The sequence below is a fragment of the Aspergillus clavatus genome, genomic scaffold, assembly GCF_000002715.2.
Source record: "Aspergillus clavatus NRRL 1 1099423829803 genomic scaffold, whole genome shotgun sequence".
NCBI classification, from domain to species: domain Eukaryota; kingdom Fungi; phylum Ascomycota; class Eurotiomycetes; order Eurotiales; family Aspergillaceae; genus Aspergillus; species Aspergillus clavatus.
The window spans coordinates 326,220-347,418 of NW_001517096.1; the positions used below are offsets into that span (position 1 = coordinate 326,220).

Here is a 21,199-nt window from a genome sequence, read left to right on the forward strand (position 1 = left end):
TTGAAGTGTGGTGGGAACCGTATGATACACAATGGTCTGCAGTTTTTTTTATTTTTGACTTCTAAGCTGAGACATCGGCGGGACCATCGCCCAGTCTCTGGCTGGCATTGGTCTAAAACCCGCAGGCTCCAGCAGCCAAGCCATACTATTGATGTTTATTGCCAATTTGACTCGGAAAATGTCTTTCCCATTGGATGACAGGACGAATGGAACGCTGATTGATAAGATTTGGAGCCTGCCCGAAATTTGAATGTGTGGAGCTTTGCAGTTCTGGGCTTGAAATGGTGGATTGTCCCATTCGCGCAATTGAGGATATTCACACAGAGGAAGTTCACGACCCAAGATCCTGCCGATCAGTGCCGAATAGTATGGATTAAAGTAATAGAGTCGGAAGTGCAAGTAGTAAACCGCGTTCGAGTATTCTCAGTCAGCCAAAATCACTCTCGAACTGGTCGTGATATGCTCAACCCACCTGCATCAACTACTAGCGTCATAATCTGATGAGAGATAATTGTCTCAGTAAAGGGATATCGAATTGAGAAGAAGAGCTTGCTAGGTCCAGTAAATGCAAGCGTGGGAGCTAGCAATTGATGTGGGCGGTTTCGGCATATATGGAGGCTGACATGCTACCATTTAAGGCGAGCTCGAGCAATCCGGCCAAACTAATCAAGCCACTGGTGGCTTAGCACTGAAGGATATCCGTTTAGGACATTAATGCGCCCAGGTACATATGATATCAGGTGTCTTCCAGAATAATGTTGCGTGGCTCTTACGCGCCCAGCGATATCAAATCGGGAGTCAATATATTGCATGTAGTGACTCGGTGACGCATGAGATATAGGGAAACGATTAGACCAATACTGCAGGAATCAATGCATTTTCAAATTTCAACCTCAACTACACTATACAGGAGTGAATTGAACTTAATGTAAGGAAATGTCTTCATATCCTACCTATTCGTTCTTGTATACCCTTTATATAGCCAGTGTCACCATGCTAATGGCAACATCTCACAGGAGATCGCGTGGGCCATGATTTCAGACCTAGGAAATGGATACCTGGATTTGTCTGAGAGACGGAATTGGTTCAATTGTACTACAGCCATTCTGACGATGTATTCGTATTCTGTCGATCTACAGATGTCGTGTCCCTCTTCCAGTGCTTGTTCAACTGTGATTTGCGGCCACCTCGTAAAGGGAGAAACCTTCGAACCACCACAACTCTGAGGCTGACCTGCAGATGAAGCAAGAAATATATGTAGAGGTCAGTAAGCTACGAAGATAGGTCATATGCGGACTGACTGGAAGATGAAATGGTCTGATGTCAGCTTACCCCTTCTTTTACGGACTTTCATAGCACATCCCAGCCTTTATATACTGCTATGGAATGCCTCTTTTCTTTTCATCTTCGCTGGCATCTACAGGCCATTCGCACTTTCAGTACACTATCACCGATACTCCCAAAACTCTATCAACATGCATACCCCCTTCAAACTCTGCCTGGCCCTGGGTACCCTTGCTAGCATCATCCCAAGCTCACTGGCTACGGACTCTCCGGCCACAAAAGACTCGACCATCCTTCGTTCGACGGTGAGCTGTCCGAGTTGCCCAGAGCTCAATTGCTACAAATGCACCCTCGGAAATGACAATACCATCAAAGCCAGCACGGGTGGGATGTCCTATGTCCGTGCACTCGTCGGGTTCAAGCTCTCGGACCCCGTGGCCGATATCACTTCCTGCTCCGTCCAGTTCCCGGCCTTTGTCCGACTGCTTGAATCCCCCGTGACGGTCACGGTGGCGCGGGCGCTGTCTTCTGACTGGGACGAGGGCACGGTCACTGCAGAAAATGCCCCCGAGGCTGGTGATGTCTTCACCCAGGTCACGGTGCCTGCCCTCAGCAACTTGCCGGCGCTGGATGTGACTGAGGCCTGTCAGGCTGCGCAGACGGATGGGCAATTTTCCATCTACCTGGGAACGCAATTTGACAGCATTGAAATCTACTCCAAGAACTCGGGTAACCCGGCTATTCTCCATGTCAAGACGGCTTGATATCTCGCCACTGGGATTGCTAGATCGAATCATGGCCATGTTAGTAGTCGGGAGGAAGCACGATCTATGTTGGACTACTGTCAGTAGTAAATGGGCATGTCCATTCGTTGTTTCGCTGTTTTATATAAAGGCCTCCTGCACTTATTATGTTTAGAGAAGTGAAGTATCAATCGTCGACGTCATGGAAGTTTATACAGATGAGACCATATTTCCACATCCTAAACCCTTTATGCCACTGGATTTCGACACGAAAGTAGATTGACGGATCAATATTGATGGTGTGTCACTATCAGTAATATTCGTGGAAATATTTTCCACACGGCATCACTCATAGTTATACTCACTTTCCTATTACTACTATAGTCCAGTGATTGATCGATCAACTGCATTCTGCTTCGAGAGATCGAATTGCAAGTAATACAAATGCCGTATCCCTTTCTGTCAACTGAAAACCTAGCTTGGATCAGTGCTCCATGATGTTCCGCCTGCAAATTAAGCACCTTCTCCATCGGGTATGCCTCCCTTGATCTCGGTCAGCAAAACATTCTAACCCCAGTTGATAGCCACTGTCTATCTTAAAGCAACAAGTCCGACAGCTTAGTCTCTTAGAGCATTATTCGCACCAGCTTCTCGAGCAAGTACGACCTGCATTCTCCTCAACCATTCGAAAACTTATGCTCTCTGGCAGTACTCCATCCCAGTCCCGAAAGGGTTCGTGGTCACAACTCCCGAGGATGCCAGGTCCGTCGTATCATTGATCAGTATGTAACAGGCAGTCTCGAAGTCTACATTGCTAAATGACTACCAGATGCACCGTCGGTGCTCAAATCGCAGATCCTCGCCGGCGGCCGGGGTAAAGGACGGTTCGGGAGTGATGGCAAGAGTGGTATTCGCATCGTTAACACGTACGTGAGCAACATACAGTTGGCTATTCCATCCCTAACCCTCTACTAGCCCTAATAAAGCCTACGAGAACGCTGCGAAAATGCTCGGCTACTACCTCACAACAAAACAGACGCCACCTGGCGGGCTTCTCGTGAAGAAGCTATACATCTATAAAGCGGTGGATATTGAGCACGAGTTCTACCTAGCGCTGACGTTTGACCGGGAAAGATACTGCCCCGTCATTTTGATCTCAGATCAAGGAGGTGTGGATGTTGAATCTAGCCAGGATCAACTCCACAAGTTCTGGTTCTCTCTTTCAAAGGGTGTCACGACCGATATCCTCACCAAGATCCAGAGGGAAATTCACTTCACGGAAGCAGAAATGAAGACAATCCAGCACATCGTCCAACAGATGGTGAAACTGTTTCAAGAGAAAGACGCAATCCTCCTCGAGTTGAATCCGCTTGTCCGCACGCCAAAGGGAACCTTCGTCTCCCTCGATGCCAAGTTTGATTTCGATGATGCCGCGCGGTTCCGCCAGCCAGACATCTTCAGCAAGGAAGAGTATATGCCGGACCAGAGAGATGAATACGAAGCCAAGGAGCATGGGCTGGTTTACATACGCCTCGACGGAAACATTGGGAATATCGTCAACGGTGCCGGTCTAGCAATGGCCACCAACGACCTGATCAATCTGCATGGTGGGAAAAGCGCCAACTTTCTAGATATTGGGGGCAAGGCTACCACAGATACATTGCTCGAGGCCTTTGAAATATTGACCAGAGACCCACGCGTGCAAGCGATTTTTATCAACATCTTTGGTGGTACGTATGTTGCCGGTGCATAGCCAACACACCACTCACTGGGTCTAGGAATCGTTCGCTGTGACATGATTGCCGAGTCTATCTTAGAAGCAGCATCAGTATTGGGGGGTTTCAAGGTCCCTGTCGTCGTCCGGCTGCAGGGCACAAACTCCGAACAAGCCCTGAGAATGGTATTCCCGCTCCTCGTATTGGAATGTGCCATGCTGATACTCCCCGACAGCTTGCAGAATCCGGAGTTGATATACACACAGATACAGACTTTGAAGGGGCTGCTCGGGATATCATCAGATTAGCGTCTGGTTCAAAACACTAATCAAGCTATCTGCTTCCATTACTGTGCTGCAACCAGATGGAATGAGCATTGGGCACATGTAGGCCCCTTAGGATAATCGATCTTCAAATTTATGCTTGGATTGAAATATACTCCGAGATTATGTCCTATCAAATCCATACATTTGGGAGTTGATGCCTCTAATCCAACAAGGGTAGATACTCTTTCCTAGAACGAATTCCTCATACACACTCAGATCAGTACGGGTTTCTCGCGGTACAGGTAGAACCCACTGCGCAGCAGTAGGCCCCGTGCATCCTCGACCTCCACACTGACTTAATTTGTGAGCTCGAACGAAGATACGTGAACGCTTCCGCCCAGCGCAGACGTGGCGTAGTTGAATATGCCAAACCGATAGCCCATGTAGAACTCCCAGGAGTTGTTCAGAGTGAACGCATTCCCGATGGAGTGGAAATGCGAGCCATCGGTACTGTAGTGGAAGGTCGCGGTGCGTCCGCTTCCCGGTCGAATATCGGCGGATGCGCGCAGCCAGATCTTCGACGTTCCACCGGGTAGATTGACGCCGGCTACTTCTCGTCCGGTTGAGATGGTGGCCCACGTATTGCTCATGGCGAGTCCGGAGACCATGGTCACTCGCAGGGTGCCTCCGTTCTTGACCACTCCGACATACGCGGAATCCTGGCGCAGCATGGCCAATCCGGCGCGATCGCCGGGCTTCATGTTGGTCAGGGTCATCGCGATGGTGCCTGTAGATGAGGGGCCGAGGATTCGGTGTGTTAGCGTGTTCCGGGCCGCGTAGAGGTCGTGTGTGACCGTGGCGGTTCGTAGAGTCAGGCCGTTGTTGACCGTGTAGTGATTCGGGTCGGGGTTGTGATTCCACTCCCATTGAGGGCTGAGAGATGTACCGGCGAACGTATCAATTCCGGTGGGGCGTTCCAACGGGCGTGGAGTGGTAGGGTAGGGATATGACCGGCCCCAACCTCCATTGACGGTTTTGATGGCTGGGAAGCCGTCAGAACCCCAGGTGATGGGCGCCAACACGGGAGTTCGACCGCCGGGATAATTGTCGACGAACGCCATGTAGTACCATTGCCCACTGGGGGTGTCAACAAGACCTCCCTAGGAGGTGTCAGTTAGAGACCGAGGAACGGGATGTAAGGTCAACTCACCTGATGAGGGATACCGCTCCCCGCGACGGGAGATGCGATATTCTCCTGCAACCGCTTCTGAGTATACGGGCCCCAGGGATTGCTGGCCTTGAGCACATATTGGGCATTGGCAGGCTTGGTCACGAAGATGTAATAATGGCCGTTTCGTTTGTAGAACCGAGACCCCTCCAGAGGGATTGAGGAAGCAAAAACTTGTTTCTTGGTCACTTCACGCAACCCGTCTTGCGACAGCTTGGCAACTGAGAGCTTTGTATTACCATATGCCACGTACATGGTGTCGTCGTCGTCAATGAGAAGGCCCGCGTCGTAATAACAGGTATTGATCATGGCGGCCTGCTTCCAGGGCCCAGTGGGGGATGGGGAGGTGTAGACATAGGTGCGGGAGTATTCGATGCATCCGATCCAGTACCAGAGACGATTGCTCTTGCGATACCGCATCGTGGAAGCATAGATGCCTTTGATATAAGCTTGTCCCCCGATGAGGCTGTACTTGTCTCCCCATGCCAGGGTAGGGACTGAGTGTCCGATGTACTTCCAATTGACTAGATCGTATGACTGGAGAATGGGGGCACCGGGGGAATAGTGCATAGAGGAAGCAGAGTAGTAATAGGTATCGCCAACACGGAAGATATCAAGGTCAGCCAAGTCCTCCCAGAGGACTGGCTGGCTGAAATCGGCAGCCCATGCGGTAAGGACCAGCAGCGGAAGCAACAAGAGCTTCATCGTGAAGAAGATTGGCAATGATGGTGAAGGAGATAACTCAATTCCAGCTGGGGTGCAGCCTTCATATAAGTTGTCCACGGCATTGCTCACAACTTTTGAACGATGTCCCAACTAAGAAAGAGTCCACTGATCATCAACCGCAGAGATGCTCTCTGACAAGTGACCACCATTCACAAGACAGTCAAGGGGCATTCTGATACATGGAATATCCCGCCTTCAATATACCGATTCTGGAAAATATCCATAGAGACTCCGGATGGAAGACTCCGGTGGGGTAAAGGATGATAGAGTGTGTCATATTATAGGGAGTGCGTCATACGATAGGGAGTGTATCATACAATAGGGCTTATTCTACTGGTTAGCACCCACCTGCTAACTGCTAGGGCCCATGCTAAGCTTCTATATGAGTACTGCACATTTAGTCCATGTACATAACTCACCTGAGCTATATGTGATTCTCACTGTCTCACATGAGCCGTCCCCCTAATACATGACCTTTAGGATAGTTAATTCCTAAGTACTTAATAACTACTTCCTAAGCTATTAATAGCGGTGCATTCGGTCAGTTGGCGCCAAACCTCTCAGGTTTCAAGTCGAAATTTCAGGACTCGGATCCCCCTTCCTGACTGCAACGATCCCTCAGAGAGAGTGTGCATAATGTGTCTGGGTTGTTGATGAATGAGACCGCCAATGACAATTTCCATAACTTTCTGCTGTCGGGAATTGAAAGATGAAGAGATGTCCATCTGTGCTGTCTTCACATGGGCTCCGCGCCTAAAATGGAAGAATCGTCCTCAGATCCTCTTGTGCTTTTAGCCTGTATGATGTTCCCGTTCCTTCCCCGCATTTTCAATCTATGTACGGAGTAATGCTGAAGAATATGCGGATCTCTTGTCCGAGGTTGGAGGATCTACAGAGTAGGGGATAGGACAAGATGCTTGACATTTCTTCATATGACAACCTCACCACACGACTGTAATTTCACACAAGATGAGGAAGAAGGGAGTAGCGAATTCGGAATTCGATACCACATGATCTTTAGATTCGTCCTGCGGGGACGAAACCATTCATCCAGGGAATCTTGTCCAAACAAGATAGGAATTCATCGTCTACTCTGCATGTTGTCTAACGAGAAAGCAGACCTAAGAGAGCATTTGCATTGTTAGCTGACTGTGCCTGGATCTAGTTCGTCAGCAACCAGCTAGTGAGCCAATCACTTGGCCCGGCGTAGATAGCGAATACCAAGCGATTTAGGCGTCAGTATGCCGGCGCTCCAGTTCATAAAGGACCTCCTTCAAATCTGCCCAGCTAGGGTGGCATTCAGATTCCCGAACGTCCCAGGGGACTGAGAAACCGGCCAGAGCTGAACAATTACGGTTATACACATCTTAGCGCAATCAAAGGACCTTGGTCATTCGGTTCGATCATATAGATCAGTCAGAATCTAGTAGTGAATGGTTTCAAGAGGAAAAGGTTGACAAAGTTGCCTTTTCCCTTTGGCAACTGACAGAATCAAGCTCATGCACTGCTCACCACCTGCTCACAGTGATGACAATGCAGTGTATTGGGAGGCCATCCCAAAGGGGAAAGACTTCTTCGCTACCTTAGTACCTTAGTTTACAGGTGAAATGCCAATGAGAAAGTTGAGTACTTTACAATGATGGAGGCATGCTGTACTAGGTGGAACGAATATATATATCATGATCCCGTGCTATGGGGTGCATGGACTCTGTAGATGAGATGGGATATATATATTAATGCACTACATGTATATAGCATATATCCATATATAACCTTGGATTCGAAACTGCCCTCTTGACATTCCTCAACTTGCTTCATGGCTCATGTTCCTAAGTGGATCACAGCCATGCTGATCCGATCAACGTCCCAGATCGATCGGATCTCCACGAGTAGTGATCGACAATGGAACAGACATTGAGCTTGATATTTACCGCTTCCCAGCGACAGGGGAAGTGACCATGTAGAGGCCTATCCAACACTGAATGCAATCTTCAACCACAGCTTCCTGAAACCTGGGGCCCGAGGCATCAAGGCAGCGATGGCCGGCGACTAATCGGGAAGTCCCGTGACAGACAGCCTGAGGCATGGCTGCAATCCATCTGTGACTGCGATGATTGGCTGGAAACCGGAATGGCAGGGGTCTAGACTGAGCCTAAAATCTGCATCGGGACTAGCGGAATCCCTTCCAACCAATCACTCTCTGCAACTGCTCCGCCATGACGTCGGGGGATGGCAAAAGCAACAGGTCAGTTCCATGTTTTTGTTTTTCTTTCTCCCCCAGTTTCGTCTTTTGCCTCAGGCCAGCCTGCTCTTTTTTCTGCCGATCGCGGGCAATTCTGACTTCCATTCTTCCCCCTCCTACCTGTCAGTGGCAAAATTCCCCCTGTGAGAGATCGAACCGTAAAAGAAAGAAGAAAAAAACATGCACATCACATTCTAGCCAGATGGGTTAGTCTGTAGTGTTCAGATGAGAACTCCGCTAAAAAGTATGAGATGCTAGAGATTGCGGAATTCAGTACTGCTGGTCGAAGTCCCTTGGCCGAGACCGTCATGGCGCAGGAGCGTGAATTCTACAAGTATGTTGTTCAGTATCAGAGCTAAGAAACCCCCTGGGAAAGGACAAAGTCGCTAACCCAAAGACCAGGTATTGCCAGCTTCCCCAGCGCCCTGGTCTCCTGCATCGCCCTCCTCCGTCTCCCCGGACCGAGATCGATGCCGATGAGTTACTGCCGCAGTCTTCGCACGACACCACGCTCACAGCATTGGCCCAGCTCGGCGCCCTGCGCTTGAACGTCCAACGATGCATGATCTCCCTCTTCGATCGGCACACCCAGTACATCCTGGCCGAGTCCACCCGCACATTGAGTCTGCAGGATGACCGAGTCCACGTTGAAGGGGATGCCTTGTGGCTGGGCAGCAGTGTCATCGCGAAGCCAGATGGGATCTGCCACTACGTGTGCGAGGAGGATCAATTGAACGTGGGATATAAGGAATTGGAGGGCAGGGGGCCCTGTGCGCTTGTCATTTCCGATATGACCAAAGACGACCGGTGTCGCCAGCGCCAATACGTGGTCAACGCGCCACATCTGAGATTCTACGCCGGCGTCCCCATCATGAGCCGCAGGGGTATTGCCATCGGAGCCTTCGCCGTCAGCGATGGGGAGCCCCGCGATGGGTTGGACCCATTGGAGGTCCGATTCATGGTCGACACCGCTGCAGCCATCATGAACCATCTGGAGATGGTCCGCTCGCATGAACAGAACCGTCGGGGAGCGAACATGATTTCGGGTCTGGGCAGTTTTGTGGAAGGGGCTACCTTCCCGTCGAGCAGTCTCCGCCGAAGCAGACTCGCGTCGGACGAGGATGAGGACCAACATTCAACGGATGGACCAGGCCCTCTTTCGCACTTGCGACGCCATCACCAGGCACGACCAGAGAACCGTCCGATGCTCAAGGACCGGATGCACCACAAGGAACCTAGTGCATCTCCATCAGGTAGGTGGAGCTGGCTCGAGCGACAGTTGACTTGCTACTCACAATCACCATCACTCTAGCATCCCCAGATACGCGACAAACTCCTCCCCCACAAGCCACTTCGACACCGAAACCGGTCCGTCAACCAGAAGTCACACTGGCCTCCGGTACCAGAGAGATTATCGGGCGCGCCGCACGTGTCCTGCAGAACTCCCTCGAAGTCGAAGGCGTCGTTTTCTTCGACGCTAGTGTCAATTCCTATTCGGCGCTGGTGCAGAACGCGGATGATCGCCATACGGACCTGGAAAGCAGTAGCAGCAGCAGTAGCTGCGCTATGGATAGTATATCGAGCAGCGACAGTGACAATCCAACCACGGGCCATTCATCAACCGAGACCGACGACTCTGCCGTGTGCGAGGTGCTGGGCCACTCCATGGTCCAGGACGATTCCGGCCGATCACTCAATGGCATGCGCGAATCCCTCCTGCGATCCTTGCTCCGCAATTATCCCCGCGGCGCCATCTTCAACATCGATGAGAACGGCGGCGTTTCGTCTAGCGAAGGCAGCGATAGTGCCTCAGGTAACTCCGTCTCTCGCGAAATCATTTATCGCCGGTACGAAGGATCCAAGGTGCAGCGACAGTGGAAGCAACGAAAACGGGAGCGGTTGAGCATCAAGGAGGAGAACAAGGCTCTGATCAGGATCTTCCCCTCGGCCCGCTGTGTGACGTTGTTTCCCTTGTGGGACTCGCGCCGCAACCGGTGGTTCTCGGGGTTGTTTGTGTGGACTTCGTCCCCGCGTGTCTTCAGCCTGGGGGGTGAACTGGCGTATCTGTACGCCTTTTCCAACAGCATCATGGCCGAAATCCACCGGCTAGACATCGAACTGGCGAACAAGGCGCACGCGACGCTGGTCGGAAGCATCTCGCACGAACTGCGCAGCCCGCTGCATGGCATCCTGGGTAGTACCGAACTTCTGGGCGACTCCGCCATGACGCCAGCCCAGGTGGCTCTGGTCAACACCATCGAGCACTGTGGCCGGTCGCTGCTGGATATCATCAACAACATGCTGGATTTCGCCAAGATCAACCAATTCACCCGCAAGTCCCGCTCCTCGCGCTTCAAATCCTTACATACCTCCCGACGGAGACCAGCATTGCCCGGCCGGACATCTTCCAAGGATAAGCCTAATATCGGGGTGGTCAATCTCATCTCGGACGTCCAGCTGGATGCAGTCCTGGAAGAAGTCATTGACAGCGTTTTTGCTGGCCATTGCTTCTCAGCCAAGAGTGGACTCCTCGCCCGGGGTGTATCGCCTCTCCCAGGCCGGGACAAAGATGGCGATGGGGCAATGAATGGTGCCACCGAACGCCCGTTGTCGGCATTTAACGAGTCTCTTACCGTGATCTACGACGTGGAACCCGCCGCCCGATGGCTCTTTGAAACGCAGGCCGGTGCCTGGCGGCGTATCCTTATGAACCTCTTCGGCAACGCCCTTAAATATACACGCTCTGGATTTATCTGGGTGTCACTGAAGTCGAGCGCGGCAACAACCGCCAAGACGAGACGATTATCCCGCGGAGACGGAACCCGCGAGGAAATGGGCAGTGTGACGCTGACCGTCAAGGACACGGGCCAGGGTATCGATAAGCAATACCTGCAGAGCAACGTCTTCAAGCCTTTCTCGCAGGAGGATCCCCTGTCCCCCGGTAGCGGACTAGGCCTCAGTATTGTTCACCAGACGGTGCTGTCATTAGGCGGAAAGGTCGACATCACCTCCACAAAGGGCTCCGGGACCGAGGTCACCGTCACGGCAGATCTACCGCGAACCCCTCAAGCGGAAACCAACGACTCCGATCGCGAGATTAGTCTTGTGCGCCGCGCCAAGGATCGCGTCCGAGGCAAGTCAATCGGCTTGATCGGGTTTGGCAATCCCTCGCGCGAGGAGGACGAGGCTTCGGCGCGTCTGCGCCCGTCGCTCATGCGCATGTTTAAGGAGCATTTCGGCATGGATGTTGGGCTGGTCTCAAGCCATCTGCCGGATCAGCCGTCCTACGACCTGTACCTGGTCAGACAAGCCAATCTTGACCAAGTGGACCAGATCTGCCAGCAGGTGACCATGGCCGAAAGCGACTCGCGTAGCCCGCCGATGATCGTCATCTGCTCGACGCCCCAGATGGCGCAGAAGCTGTCCACGAGCGCCAGCCAGCGACCCTCCACCTCGATCTACGAGTTCATTAGCCAGCCCTGCGGCCCGTCCAAGATGGCAACCTCACTCCTGGCATGCCTGAAACGCCAGAAGGATCGCCAGGTGCGGACGCTGAATGGCGTCGAGGCCAAGGCGAAGAGCGCCGTCCAGATGACCACGACCATCCTGGCCGCCCAGCGAGCCAGCCAGGCCATGCAGCAGAACGAGGCGGTTTCGCGCGTCGATTTGTCTCTGACTCCGCACAAGGCTACGGTGTCTGTGACGACGTCGGACGTCGACGATTGCGTCGTGGAGGTGTCCACCGTCGAGGCCGCGAAGACTCGACCCTCCGTCTTACTGGTGGACGACAACGACGTGAACCTCAAACTGTTGGTCGCGTTCATGAAGAAGGCCAAATTCCCGTACTTGACTGCGTCAAACGGGTTAGAAGCGCTGGAAGTATACAAGGCGCATTTTCCGCAGGTTCCTGTCGTTCTCATGGGTGAGTCGCCGTATCCTCTAACTTTCTATCGATTGTTCTCGTGACTAACTAAGTGCAATAGATATCTCCATGCCGGTCATGGACGGTCTCGAATCCAGTCGGGAAATCCGTCTCTTTGAGCAAATGCATCGCGAAGGAGGCAGCAATGCGGGCCATTCCTCCTTCAAGCCCACCACCATCATCGCTCTGTCGGGCCTGGGCAGTGCCCCCGTCCGCCAGGAAGCGTTCAATTCGGGCGTGGATCTCTTCCTGTCGAAGCCGATCCGGTTCCAGGAACTGGTCAAGCAGATCGATGATTTGATGCGGTGATATCGTTTTCTTCCTTGTCTTTTGTTCGTTTTGTATGGGTACGCATGGGCGGTGGGAGGAGTTGGGCGTTCGGTTGGGAACCAACGGTGGGATGATAGGACGGGTCAGCCTTGGGTGGTATTTCATTTGGATTTGTGTCTTTTGTGTGCTGCCATAGCATGGCCGTGATGCATCGTGTGATACCAGCCCAGCCCCGTTCAGCTTAGGATATACGTTTGAACATCAGTAGATAATGCAAAAGTCTCTACTTTATAGGACACCTCACTATGAGTTACCCACTACATCTTCATTAGGTTCACTACGATGGAGAACGCATCATAAGACAATATTAATTAGCGCAAGGTAGACTATGATACACATATGTCCTCGCTGCTCGAGTGCAGGGGGACCAGCGCCGCTGAACCCCCCCCGGTACCCCTTCCTATCCCCAATCTGAAGACACACCAAGTCACTTTACCAAGTGGCCGTGAGCTGGGGAGACATAGGGCAACCAGTCGGGACGGTATACACCCGCTTCTTGGTCGACTCCCAGGTGATCGAGCGGTCGGGCTCGACCTTGTAGAAGCGGTACTCGATCGTCTCGCCGGGCTTGAGCTCCTCCACCGACGCCACCCACAGCTGGTTCGCCTCCGTGTACAGCGCCGAGCTGAGCGCGTAGCCCGCCGTCGTGTTCCAGTTGCCCAGCGCCGTGGTGTTGCCCGTCATGAACACGTTCTGGCCCCAGTACGTGCTGGCCGTCAGCCAGAAGGTGACGGGCACGCGCTTGGCGGGGATGCACTTGGTCGACGAGAATGGGAAGGGCGGCTTCGCGACCGCGTACGTCCCGCGCACCGTCACGGCCTTGCAGGTGGCCGGCACCGTATTGGCGCGCCCGGCGCCCCACGACCCCGGCACGATCGAGGCCCGCCGCTGCACCGCCGACAGGAACGCCGCGTACGACCAGGTCAGGTCGCCGGCGGAGATGGGCGCGCCCGTGTCGCGCGTGTACTGCTCCGCTAGCGAGCCGTTGCGAGGAGTGGATTCCTGCACGAGGCTGGTGAAGCCGTCGGCGTAGTTGCCGACGGCCCGGGTCAGCGACTGGTAGGTCGCCGAGTTGGCCCGGTAGGTGCCCGGCTTGATCGTGTCGGAGAAGTCACGGAAGAACGGAAGCGAGATCTCGGTGACGGTGAGTGATCCCTGCTTGCGCCACACGTAGAGGGCATCGTACAACTGCTCGGCCGCAGCCAGAGTAGCAAGATACCTTGGATGCGCTGTCAGCTTGTGCTTGTGATTACAAAAAAAAGGGGGATGAAATGAAACGTACCATGGGTTACCGCCCTGATAGACATCCTCCGGGTAACGACCGACATTGGCAGGTTGGCCCTTGCCGCGTCCAGCGTTGGCCGTGTAGATCGAGCGGAAGGAATCGACGTAGACCTTGTGGTTGGCCAAGGCCTTGGAGGAGCAGGGCTGGAATGTAGCATCATCACAGCCCGCTTCAGGGTCGAACATATGAATGCTGGTCAGGACGGAGTTCAGGTCGATGCCGGTACGACCATTGTTCGTGTTGATGTTGGAGACGATATTCTTTCCGTTCCAGTAGGTCTGCAAGAAGCAGAGAATCTGGGGAGCGATCGCGTCGTAGGTCTCAAAGGGCTTGCCGAGAGCCTTGGCCACGGTGCTGGCTTCGACCATAGCGCGGTGCTGGGCCGCGCTCGTGAAGAACGAGGAGCCATCGACCTCTTCCCAGAGATCGAACCCGGTGCTGTTCCAGTACTGCGCGACGTAGGCCAGATCGTTGGCAACCACAGGCCAGACAAGGTCGGAGGCGACGGACTTCTCGCCCTTCTTGATCAGGTGTTGCATGTAGGTCAACATGGCAATCGCCCGAAGAGCAGGACCATCCCGCTGAGGGCGGCCCCAGGCTCCGGTGTATGGGTTCAAGTTGACCTCGAACTTGGGTTCACCAAGTCCAGCGCCATCGGACAGTCCGCCAGACGGATTGGTGACATTCTGAAGGATGGCCTGCGAAGAGATGTAGTCCTGAATGTGGCCCTTGAGCGGCTGATAGTCGATTCCCAGGAAGTTGTTGGCAGTCAGGAAGATTTCGATCAGGCCCTGGATGGTCAACGCAGAATCACGGGTCCATGTGAAGAAATCTGGGAGGTGTTCAGTCAGTCTGTGTCCGTAGCTCCCAAGGAAGAACACCCACAGTCTGGGTTCACAAGGCTTGGGCTGGCAATGAAGAGACCAGCAGCCGTGCCCGGAGCATTGCTGCCGGTGTTGCCAATGGCCTTCAGGATGTTCTGGTACGACAAGAGTCCCTCCTTGGCGATGAAGGCCTCGAGACGCAGGGAACGTTCAGAGATGTCACTGACAGGCGAAGCACCGGCCAGTTGGCCGAGGACACTGGCGATGCCCACAGCGGTACTGAGGAATCGCATGTTGCGGGATATGCGAAGGTTGGTTGTAGAAGAGATTTCTTGACCACAGGCACTGCGAGGTTTATATATGTCGCTACGGAGGACGATTGGGTACTTTGTCCTTCTTGCTCGGTGGTCAGGTCGGCATCACTCAACCATTCGACCGAGGAATTTTGGTACGTTCCGTTGATACCCCGAGATGAAGCCTGCCATCCATAGACCCTTTGAGTATTGTCCCTTTGCTCCTCCATTCACCACTCCAGCAATATCATATCCGGTGAGCTCTTTGTTCTCTGCAGAGATCCACATTGACATTCACAGATGCGGAGAGACGGAGAACGCGGCGGGTGCAGTACTAGTAGTGAACAGACTAATTTAGGGCCAATCTTGCTAGCCACTACGGTCTACGCTACTTCACTCAAGCATTTCATTCGTTTCCCCCACCGCGCGTTAGTGGATTGGAACAAGGACGCGGAAATTTGTCGCTGATTACAGTCATGCAATGGCCGTTCTGTGGCCTCACCTTACTCCAAGACCTGCACGCTATTTGGCATGGGTCCAGGAATCCAGGTTGTAGTCGATCCGATCCTCTCGATCCATCCTCCGCAATTATAATGGGTTCGAAAAGTTGATCGCTGCATTTAAGCTTTCTGCAGTGCTTGGGTGTCACTGTACGAACTGGTAGACCGAGCTGGTCGAGATTCGCATCGAAGTCGAATGCAAATTCCGGTATACTCGTAAGCTCGAGGCGAAAAATGCAGAGGGACTAAAGGAGGGATGCGATGATATTGCAGGATATTCTTCGGGAGTACCTGCTTCCCCACGGTGCAAGCCATCAAGCCATATCTCGGACTTTCGACTGGCTCAAGTCGCTAGTAGGAAAGAATTGACCTTGGCCTGTAGTACTGCAGTCCTTCCCTGCATGACTGATCAATGATTGGTGTCTAAGTAGCAGAATGGGCGGCATAGTCATCGCGACTCGAGGCACCGGCAGGCAACTTGGACCAGGGCTTCTTCCAGTCAATACCAGTCGAGGAGGCCGCTGTTTCGACCGGGTTTCCATCCATGCACCCAGAGACCGTAATGCGTGCATACAGCCAATGAGTAAAGGAGATCTCTCCAGCTGCTCCGGAACTAGATTCGATGTGGATGGGAAGGCTGGCCCGCCCTTGAAGCCTTGGATTATGAAACAGACATAGGATATAATCATACATGGGGAGCAAAAGTTAGTTAGATACCTTTCGCCTCTGAGGAACAAAACAATTGACCGGACTAGTGTGGCGTAGCCCCGGGCCTAGATGTCCAGAGACAGTGAATGCATTGACCACGGACGGAAATTGAAGAACACGCCACCTCTATTTACGAACCCGTAGCCCTGGAAGCAATGAATGAGAGGAAATATAGACATAGAAACCAATGAAGCACAAAGGGCCAAGATACCAAGTCTGTGTACAGAGAAGGACTCACCAGGTGTGGTTGATACGACATCATGATAGCCTACCGAGCAGTCCAGAGCTCATGATCGCCATAGCGATTGATAATGCATCTCATCCCTGTGCACTTTGGATGACAAGTCGACAAGGTTTCCCAAACGCTAAGAAAAGCCCCCGAGAATGACCGACGGCTTGAAGGCTGCTGGGATAGTGAATTCCTGCATTGAGTCTGCATGCCGATATGGAAAGTTAGCTAACATGGTCTCAGCCGCTGCTGGCTGTGTATATAAACGGCGTCTATGGGATACGCAATAATATCCTTACCGGAGTAACGATTCCCCTTCGCTTCGTCAATCATATGTTCTTTCGTATTTCAGACTTCTGATATCGGACTTATCAGTCTCGCACCGCGGTTCAAAGTGAATTCGCCAATATACATAATGACCTTGACAATAGACATATTCAATTAGTTACCGAAACTGGATAGTGTTTGTGCATTTGCTGTTTGCCCATCACCTAATGATACTGGGATTATATGGACGTGAGATTCTCCCATGCCGCCATGAGCAGCCACAGTTTCAGTTGAAGTTACAGTCAGCTCAGCTGCATGCTCTGCTCGTATCTAGTACATCCACCCAGACACTATACTGATGGTTCCTGAAAAAGCAGCAATAGCCAAGGATCGACATCAGTGCTTGCATCGGCTGTCGTATCTCGCCAAATCGGTAGGCTCACTACATATACCGCTTCAAGCCGTTGTCCTAGCTACACAAACAAGAAAGATATAGCAAAAGCCACGCGATCAAGAATGTATGAGATGTTGATAGATGGAAATGCAAGCCTCAGCTGGAGGCTCAGCTGGTAGTCCTAGACGATGCATGCCGCTTCGAGCTGCCAATCCAAAGTGCTGTATTAAGCCCCAGCATCAGCTGAGCGAAAACTTCAATTAGAAGATTTGGATCATGCCATTCATGCAAATGCTGACAGACCTATCTCAGCTGCACTTATGCTGAAAATATGTTAATTGCGCCTACCTCATTGTCGTTATGGGAAGCGATTGGTCTTCAACTTGCCATTCTGGATGATATCCTGGCCTGGTTTTACTTTCTACTCATTTATGGCTACAGCAACGTTTTGGATCGATCTGAAGACACAATATTGATTGTAACTGTGGAACTATTACACTCGATAATGAATGCAAGTTGGCATTCAAACATATGAAGGGTCAGTCATATCCCGACATCTACCTCCCAAGTTCAACAACAACTCCTCCACTACAATTCCCTCCTCCCTCTCGGCATTTTATATTGCCTCCCAGGCAAAGGCCCTCGTCATGTCCGACATCAAAGTTCTTTCCTCTGCATCCGTGCAGGATGGCAACACCTACTCGATCAAGGTTCCTGGCGGCGGAGCTCTCAGCGTCGTCCCCGGAAGATACCTTAACGAGGAACTCCATATCCACACCTGAGAGCATAGCAAGAATCAGCTCTGGAGGCGGAAGCAAACAATGGCGGCTGCGGCTTTCTCAACGCCGACACGGGCAAGCTCGTGGGCGTCAACAAGAACGGCGACATCGCAGTCACAGCCGACAAGCTGGATTCCTGGGAGAGATTCAAATTCCATGGAAGCGATTCGGGAGTCCTCTTGTATGTCATCTATAAGGGTGCGCTATCAGCTTTCAGATTCATCAGGAATGAGGTCAGTAGGCTCTCTCACGTCCGGCGATGCGTTGTACTAATTTCCGTGGAATCTATAGAGTCTGACCCTGCTATGTGGATTGGCTTTATGATGTACTGAAGCATGGTATTGATATGATTGTTATTTGGACGCATAGTTATAGTGAATGACAATTTCTCAACACTGAACTGCCTTTCCAGCACACTCCTCTTTATATATTCGAGTCAGTATGATCCCCTTTAATTTAAATCCATCAACAGTAGAACTGTGAAGCACAGTTAGAGAATACCAGAGACAGGCTGTATATATAGCACCGTCCCGCTTTCGCCGATTCCCGATTTACGTGGGTTTCTCTAGAAAGTTCGAGCATAACAGGACTACGTGTCCAAACTGCCTGCCAGGCAGATATATATCTTGCACCGTCATTTATGAACTGTCAACTCTGCTCTGATATTCTTCATGATATTCCTGACCGACCCAGCCCTTGCCCCTTTCCCTGGCTTTGCACGCGTTTCTGAATGGTTCTGTTTGAAGAGCGCATCCAGGATTGTCGATGCAGAGGCTGTGTCGAGAATGCTGCCGTTGCGCGACCACTCCTGGTCATCAACCGGCGCATTGGAATCTTTTGTGTCCGTGACGCCCAACTTTCCCTCGATCCTATCGAGCATCCTGGCACTCAACTGGATGAGAATCTCGATCTGCAGGTCGCAATGCTGGTCGAGGCTGAATCCGCCAATCTGCAACCCCGGAAGTACTGGAGGCATTGACGGCGACGTGCTATCTGTTCCTGCGAGCAGGCTGGAGTATATCTGCGAGAATATAGTATCATAGGCCTGGAGAAGCCAGGTATAGCAGGTGAGGATGGTCAATGTGGTGGGCATGTCTATTGTCGGGGAGGCGGCAGAAAGATCGGAGGAGTCTCGGTTAGAAGAACTCGCACACATGTCGCTCGAATCCCGGAATTCAGGTCTGGCCGATGTCGAGTTGTAAGTCATCTCATCGCTGATAGGAACAAACTCGTCATCTTCCCAGTAGTTGGAATAGGAGCACTCGGAATCAGAGGACGAGGTCGGTCTTGGATCCGGGGCGAGTCCATGCAGGATGTCTAGAAACGTGTGGGAGCTCTCCAGGACTCTTCCAATGATGTTTTGAGGACAGTCGGTTGCCTGATTTGGCGCGGTCAGATTCCGGCATGGCGAGAAGGACAGAAGATCTGGCAGCTTCACGGAATTGGTGTTGTTAAAGTCATGAAAGAGTCTGGAGCTGAGACTTGTGAGGCGCCGAAGACAGCACTCTCTTGTATCTAGCTCTTGAGCTTTTGTATTGTCAAAAAGGCTCTCCCCCACTGTAGGACCGGCAGGGGGTTTCTGATGGGGCGAGAACAGGACATCCGCGAACAAATCATCGCCATGAGAAGGCAGATCACCGCCGGAATGTGGCTGCATTGCAAAATCCAAGTCATTCAAGGCAAAAGGTTCCGCCTGGGAGAAGATCGGACTTCTCCTCGTACTGAATGACGGGGCATCTAAGAGTTCCGTCGGCGGGGAGCCCGTACCGAAAGGGTGTATATCCCTTGATCTTCGCTTCAGAGGCCTCGCCTCGGGCTGTCGATGCACGTTAGAACCCGAGCGATGGTCTGGCAAAGGCATCGAAAGTGAGCCAGTCACTGCATTGGCGTCATTGATACCTTTGTTTTGACCAGTCGGTGGAATACACGACTTCGCAGATCCAGATCCAGGCCTATGAGAGGATGCCTGCTTGGGAATTAAAGGCTGCAAGGGTAGGTTATCAAGCTGACCAACAGAAGTAAGGCCAGACAGTCGTTCTACTCTGGATAACTTCCTTGGTGGAGGCAGTGTACTGACACATGGGGTGCCTGCCCTCGAACAACGCTCACAAGGCTCAAGGGCTTCGATGTTATTGGGATGCTCACAGGCCCCGTGTTTCAATGGCCTAACGCAACGGAGCTTTTGGCGTCGACATCGATCACAGGCACTTCGACGGTAAAGATCCATGTTCCTGACCATGTAACCGTTGAAGTCAATGGTGTGAGAAGAATGATATATGAGGTCGTCTATAGAAAGATAGATCCGACATGCCAGCGTCGATAGTAACCTCAGATCGACTATATTTGAGTAGCACGATGAATGCGGGGAGAAGGCTCCGAAATGAGCCCAGAATAGTCTAAATTCTGACATACGGCATCGCATCCATTCACGTAATCACAGATTTTCATATGGACACAGCATGCATGCATCAATAGCTCCAGTGGGCTCCTTCACGTCATACTCTCAAGTTGTCCAGGACAGTTTCCAAAATATACGATCAACACTATCGACTGCTATATGGAGCCGGTTATCAAGATAAGGTATTGTACCAATCAAGGCCTTGTTTCATATGCAGCTCCCTCTAACGCGTGTCCCAATTTTCAGACGACTTGCTTTTCCTGTAGGGCACAGCTGTAGGCTGATGCTCACACGCAAGAAGCAACGGTTCATATTCTTGACCTGAGATGGTCTAATGTATCCAATAGGTGTAGTTCCATAGCTCCCCCGGCGGCAGAGATAACGGCATTCAACATGGGCCATCATGTTACTCATTGATTGGTAACTATTTGTCCTCCTACTACAGAGACTCGCAGGCATAGACTGCTTGTCGATCACAGTAATGGCAAACTCCGCCTGCCTGATAAAGCTCCAGGAGCGGCTGATCGGCGCTAGCTCAAGGATTCTGTATCACTCACCCATAGGTTGGGCATCATTAGTAAGGGGTCTACTCCGTAGTATCTTGCTCACTCCTCATCGACTCATGCTGGGAGGAAAAGCCACGATGTGTCTGAGTTGCCAATCAGAGCATCGCGGTATCCCTGATCGACGATTCCAGACCGACCAAAGACCGCAAGACGCGTTGATAACCTACAGAGTATCTACTATCTAGTTAACAATCACAGAACAGACTATCATGGACGGTGGGGGGAGAGAGAAAGGCTATCGGCTACGTGGCCTTAGAGGCGTCTGGCTTCGGCAGGCGGCTAGCTGACACACTACTAAACCTGGGTTGGACCTATCCGACGAATGATACAACACAAGGCCGTTATGTCTCAAAGTACGCACTACGCAGCAGGTATGTCTCAGACCACTCTCCAGAGGGGAGCCTGGTCCTTGTACGTACAAATGATCTACCTCGCCTGCACCAGGACCCGTACGTCTACAGCCCAAGGTGCAGCTTATCTGATTCTCCTCCGGCAGAACC

The 21,199-nt window shown here is 52.0% G+C and overlaps 7 protein-coding genes across 7 annotated transcripts, besides 1 other annotated feature; 3 read left to right on the top strand and 4 right to left on the bottom strand.

The window, feature by feature from the left end:
* Positions 1-1,475: 1,475 nt before the first annotated feature.
* Positions 1,476-2,048, top strand: ACLA_078580 (uncharacterized protein; the record flags this gene model as incomplete). The annotated part of the gene is made up of 1 exon (XM_001270534.1): positions 1,476-2,048. One exon carries the CDS (start codon positions 1,476-1,478, stop codon positions 2,046-2,048), a length of 573 nt encoding a protein of 190 aa, XP_001270535.1.
* A 514-nt stretch (positions 2,049-2,562) lies between these two features.
* On the top strand, positions 2,563-4,070 carry ACLA_078590 (succinate--CoA ligase subunit beta; the record flags this gene model as incomplete). The annotated part of the gene is made up of 6 exons (XM_001270535.1): positions 2,563-2,580; positions 2,737-2,809; positions 2,857-2,953; positions 3,003-3,757; positions 3,806-3,927; positions 3,978-4,070. 6 exons carry the CDS (start codon positions 2,563-2,565, stop codon positions 4,068-4,070), a joined length of 1,158 nt encoding a protein of 385 aa, XP_001270536.1.
* A 294-nt stretch (positions 4,071-4,364) lies between these two features.
* ACLA_078600 (putative xylosidase/glycosyl hydrolase) lies at positions 4,365-5,941 on the bottom strand (the record flags this gene model as incomplete). The annotated part of the gene is made up of 2 exons (XM_001270536.1): positions 4,365-5,168; positions 5,219-5,941. The coding sequence occupies 2 exons, from the start codon at positions 5,939-5,941 to the stop codon at positions 4,365-4,367; spliced, it is 1,527 nt and encodes a 508-aa protein (XP_001270537.1).
* A 287-nt stretch (positions 5,942-6,228) lies between these two features.
* Positions 6,229-6,285: a microsatellite.
* Positions 6,286-8,455: 2,170 nt separating this feature from the next.
* On the top strand, positions 8,456-12,435 carry ACLA_078610 (putative sensor histidine kinase/response regulator; the record flags this gene model as incomplete). Its single annotated transcript, XM_001270537.1, has 4 exons — positions 8,456-8,538; positions 8,607-9,457; positions 9,517-12,126; positions 12,188-12,435. 4 exons carry the CDS (start codon positions 8,456-8,458, stop codon positions 12,433-12,435), a joined length of 3,792 nt encoding a protein of 1,263 aa, XP_001270538.1.
* A 453-nt stretch (positions 12,436-12,888) lies between these two features.
* Positions 12,889-14,858, bottom strand: ACLA_078620 (putative glucan 1,4-alpha-glucosidase; the record flags this gene model as incomplete). Its single annotated transcript, XM_001270538.1, has 3 exons — positions 12,889-13,675; positions 13,739-14,573; positions 14,627-14,858. 3 exons carry the CDS (start codon positions 14,856-14,858, stop codon positions 12,889-12,891), a joined length of 1,854 nt encoding a protein of 617 aa, XP_001270539.1.
* A 923-nt stretch (positions 14,859-15,781) lies between these two features.
* On the bottom strand, positions 15,782-16,366 carry ACLA_078630 (uncharacterized protein; the record flags this gene model as incomplete). Its single annotated transcript, XM_001270539.1, has 2 exons — positions 15,782-16,005; positions 16,339-16,366. The coding sequence occupies 2 exons, from the start codon at positions 16,364-16,366 to the stop codon at positions 15,782-15,784; spliced, it is 252 nt and encodes an 83-aa protein (XP_001270540.1).
* Positions 16,367-18,369: 2,003 nt separating this feature from the next.
* On the bottom strand, positions 18,370-19,596 carry fmpR (Zn(II)2Cys6 domain-containing transcription factor fsqA; the record flags this gene model as incomplete). The annotated part of the gene is made up of 1 exon (XM_001270540.1): positions 18,370-19,596. One exon carries the CDS (start codon positions 19,594-19,596, stop codon positions 18,370-18,372), a length of 1,227 nt encoding a protein of 408 aa, XP_001270541.1.
* Between the last annotated feature and the right edge of the window lie 1,603 nt (positions 19,597-21,199).